The 4,648-nt window shown below is 25.8% G+C and overlaps 1 protein-coding gene across 1 annotated transcript; it reads right to left on the bottom strand.

The window, feature by feature from the left end:
- Positions 1-2,244: 2,244 nt before the first annotated feature.
- LOC140176108 (E3 ubiquitin-protein ligase RSL1-like) lies at positions 2,245-2,562 on the bottom strand. Its single transcript, XM_072205983.1, has one exon. The coding sequence runs from the start codon at positions 2,560-2,562 to the stop codon at positions 2,245-2,247; it is 318 nt and encodes a 105-aa protein (XP_072062084.1).
- Between the last annotated feature and the right edge of the window lie 2,086 nt (positions 2,563-4,648).

The following is a 4,648-nucleotide window of genomic DNA, read 5'->3' on the forward strand; positions in this document are numbered from 1 at the left end:
CATATTTATAAATATTAATAATGAAAATAGTCTCACTAATGTAAATGATCAATACAATAATTATATGAAAAAAACAACTAATTACATAATTACATAATTTTCAAGATCCTATATAGTTGAATCTAATGGACAAATAAAAAGATATCTATATGATAATATCCTAATATTTTAGCATATTATAAATCATATTATAAATTTATATATCATATTATAATTTTAAGTCAACTCCTTAAACACATTATAATATAAACCATCTAAAAAGATACACCAAATTAATGAATAACACATGGATCACAACATACACTCTAAATTGTCACGATATTATATATGAATTGAAGTACACATGACAAAATAGAATATTATAAAACAAAATTATAGTAAGATTATTTAAAAACAACGTAAAGATGACACATCTTTTTTGTTAATCAGAAGCTAAAAAAAAGTATGTGCATAATAATAAGCAATTAAAATAAACAAAAATTAAAAAATAAAAAAATGAAATATATAAATAAAGATAAAAAAATTAAATAAATTATAAAAATTATACCTTAAATATGAGAGAGAGAGAAAGAGAGGAAGAGAGGGAGGGAGGGAGAGAGAAAAGAGAGCGAATGAGTAAAAAATATTTGATCTTGTATAAATAAATGGTATATATTAAGAAAAATAAACTAATTAAATTAATTCATATATTTCGTTATTATATTTATTATTTATTAAATAATTTGATATTTACTCCAATCAAATCAAATAATTAATATAATTAATTATAATTAATCAATTCATATAAATTATAACAAATAGTGAGATTTGAATGTCTAATCAAATTAATTAATTGATATAATTAATTAATTATAATTGATTTGTTTTAACGAATTAAATGAAATAAATAAAAAAATACCTCAAGAGCATGCCACATGAGTTCCATCATTAAGTGCAAAAATATGATTTTTATATAATAGAATAAATAGAATAGATAGATAATAAATATATTTTCTTAAATTAGTATAATTATGTATTATTCATTAAATATTAATTGTAATATTGTAATATAATTATAATAAAGATATTTTTCTAAAATAAATTTATTTAGAGAAATATAAATTAGTTATTAATAATCGGTACCATTACTATAATATTATCATATTATTATTATTATTATTATTATTATTATTATTATTATTATTATTATTATTAAAATGATTAAAAATATTTTCGATTGATAATTGATAAGTAGTTTAATAATGTATTAAATATTAATTTTATATAACTATAATAAAGATATTTTTTTAAATTAGTATAATTATGAATTATTACTTAAATGCTAATTATAGTATAATTATAATAAAAATATTTTTATAAAATAATTTTAAAAGAGAAAATAGTGTATTTATTTTGGCAGAAAAATGGATTTATGAAAAATTGATACTTTACTTTCATTAGTTGGGAAAAAAATTCAATTTTAGTATATTAAGTAGATATTGAGTGTAGAATAGCCAGTTAGCCACCAAGTAATACTGTAATACCACTCTATATGCTCATTGCATTGCATTACATTGCATTGAGTTAATTTATGCCTAATTAAAATTCCTCGATAATTATTATGACAGCAGAAAAATAATAATAAACTATTGGAGTTTCACGAAAAGAAGGAACCTCTGGTTATCTTGTCCCAGTAAAAGTTTAGTAATTGGCTCTGAGGTAACAGTTCTTAATTTTAATCTGATAGGTCGATAATAAAATTAGTTTCTTAGTTTTTAAATTGATAAAAATGTTTTTCTCAATTTTAAAGTATAAATAGAAATTAAAAGATCCCTTCATCACTCACACAGTTAGCGCCTTATGCGAGGACCATTAACTTTCACATCGATATAACGCTGAAAAAGTATAAGTAGATAATTTAATAATTCTGTTAGGAAACTAAGAGGAGATTCAGTCAATTTCTGCCAACTTTTTAATAGATTAGACTTCAAAACTCATCTTAATAAAAATAAGTTAATATATATGGATATTTTTTCTGTTAAGTATCAGAATATTTCTTTTTCATACTAAATGAATGTTCTTTTATATATTTTTTAAATTTTTTTTATTACAAATATAAATATCTCTATTTTTTTAAGAATTTTATAATTTTTTTTAAATCTTATAAATATAAAATATAATTGAATATTTTTTTTATTAAGCATTAAGATATTTTTTTTTATATTAAATAAATATTTTTATATATTTCTGTCATTGTTCACGGCCTTAATTCTCTGTCAAGCGGCATTGCAGAACAGTCCTAAAGGGGCAATAGAATTTCAGAACCGCAAGAAACAGGGCCTCACAGATTGCATCGTCCCACCTATCAAGAACCTCTTTTGGGAGCATGGGCCTGCAAGAATCAAGCTCCAACATGCCCTTGCAGTTCAATCCGGGGCAAGGAACAAGCGTTAAGCTCTCTTGGATCTTTGTGGCCACGTGCTTGGTGACACAGTCAGAGTAGAAGGAGTGATCACATTTCTTGTTCCTGAACATCTGATCAGTCTCTTTGGTTTCTGCACAAATCTCACATACGATAAGCATTTCGTCGTCATCCAGAAGCAAGCTCTATGTACTCGGTTTTGAGGACAACAAAGACTGGTCGTGATGACGAAGGTGTTGATGAAGATGGAAGGCAACGAATGGTTTTTGATGAATGTGCGTGATTGTTGGAGGTGGGTAGTTTAATATGGGAGAGAAAATGAATGTTTTTATAGGCTTTAATTAGGTTTACTTACAATTTTAAAATTTTTAAATTTTGAATTTAAAAAATTTAAAATTAATTATTAATAATATAATTAATTGAGTTGTTCCATTCTTGGCTGGTTAGGAGTTGGTTCTATATACTTTTCTATAATGAAAATATTAAATAATATGAACAATGAATATATTAGATGTTCAATTCACTAAATGTATAAATAATTATCCTAATATTAAGATTTAGGTGGATAATTTAAAAATATAATATATTTTTACTTTATTAAACAAATTTTAGAACTCATTATTTATATTATTCACAAAAATTATTGGCTACCTAACAAAATCTATGCTAACATAACGTAAAAGGGATGTAATCAAATCCAATGTTAAACCCATAGAGCTCATTGTAATGACAATTCCATCACCCGAAGTGTGAGTGGCCGCAAGCAAAGGGTTGCGTGGTGCCTCTGTGGGCTGCCTACAATCATATGAAAGGAAAGAACTTCGGAGAACTATAGACGATGCTTCTAAGGATGTCAGAATTATGACGAGTCTCTTTATTTACTAAACTCCTAAACACGTTGATTATTTCTTTTGATAATAATTTTTCCAAATGAGCCATGTAATGTTTTTATGTGGGTTGATGATAGAGACAAATAGACAATGCAATCCAACTTTGGAAAAGCTCATAACAAGGCGTGGGAGGTTCTAGCCATGTTAGAGAGAACCCACATAAAGTTCATTTTCGCGCCTCTTTATTTACTAAACCCTTAAAAATGTTAACTATTTCTTTTTTCTAGTTTTGTTTATATGAGATGTTGCTATTTTTTCCAAATGACCCATGCATTTTTTTTATGTGGGATAATGACAGAGACAATGCAATCTAAATTAGGGGAGCTCACTATAAGGAATTGGAGGCTCTACCAATGTTAGAAATAACTCACATGAAGTTTATTTTTGCCACTCTTAGAGAGAAGTTGCAACTAGCCACAGGGCTAGACTTTGCTTCCCAAACACTACAACATTTTCAGACTAAGAGAACATTTAAAAAGTGTTGATTAAAGGTCGATAAAGAGTTGCCTTTGATCTGTAGCAACATTTTTAGACTTAAAGTAACACTTTTGGACTCCTTGCAAGCTATTACCTTAGGTTATAGGCAATGTTTCTTTATTCAAAAACAACGCTTTTGGATACAACACCTGACAAGCTATTGCCTTTAGTTGAAAAAGAATACTTCATAAGTGTGTTTGAGACAACACTTTTGTAGTGTTGTCTTTTTTCCTTATATTTCAGCCACTATTAAAACACATTGTAAATGCAACCTTTTCACGTGTTGCTTATAAGTTTGAATTTGCAATCCTTTGAAGTATTGTCTATTAGTTTCGAATATACAATCTTTAAAATTATTGCCTTTTCTTTTGGATATGCAACCTTTTAAAACATTGCCTTTTCTTTTGGATATGCAACCTATACGAATGTTGCCTAATATTCAAAATATGCAACTTATTAAAATGTTGCTTAAAGCCAAATATACAACTAGCAGAAAGGTTGTCTTTTTGGCAAAAATTAAAAGTTGCTTTTATAATAAAAATACAAAAAAATAACACTCATAATAGATTTTTTTGTTCATACATGTGTAATTATTTAACTTAATAAATAAATTTGTGCACAATAGAAAAATTTAGAAAAGAGACAAAATAACTAATAATAAAGTTCTAATTAAAATAGATATTAAAAGGTTCAATTAGTGTTTTAAATACATATTTGTCAATAATTCTCAACAAAATAGTAAAATTCTTGTTTGACAATAATTGTCAAACAAAATAGTAATTAATATTTGTCAAAAAGAAATTAATCGCTTGCATATTTTATATCCACGCTTTACTTGTTCCATATGCTAAATCCACTACAAGAAACATCGTTAAAATCG

The sequence above is a fragment of the Arachis hypogaea genome, chromosome 11 (assembly GCF_003086295.3).
Source record: "Arachis hypogaea cultivar Tifrunner chromosome 11, arahy.Tifrunner.gnm2.J5K5, whole genome shotgun sequence".
NCBI classification, from domain to species: domain Eukaryota; kingdom Viridiplantae; phylum Streptophyta; class Magnoliopsida; order Fabales; family Fabaceae; genus Arachis; species Arachis hypogaea.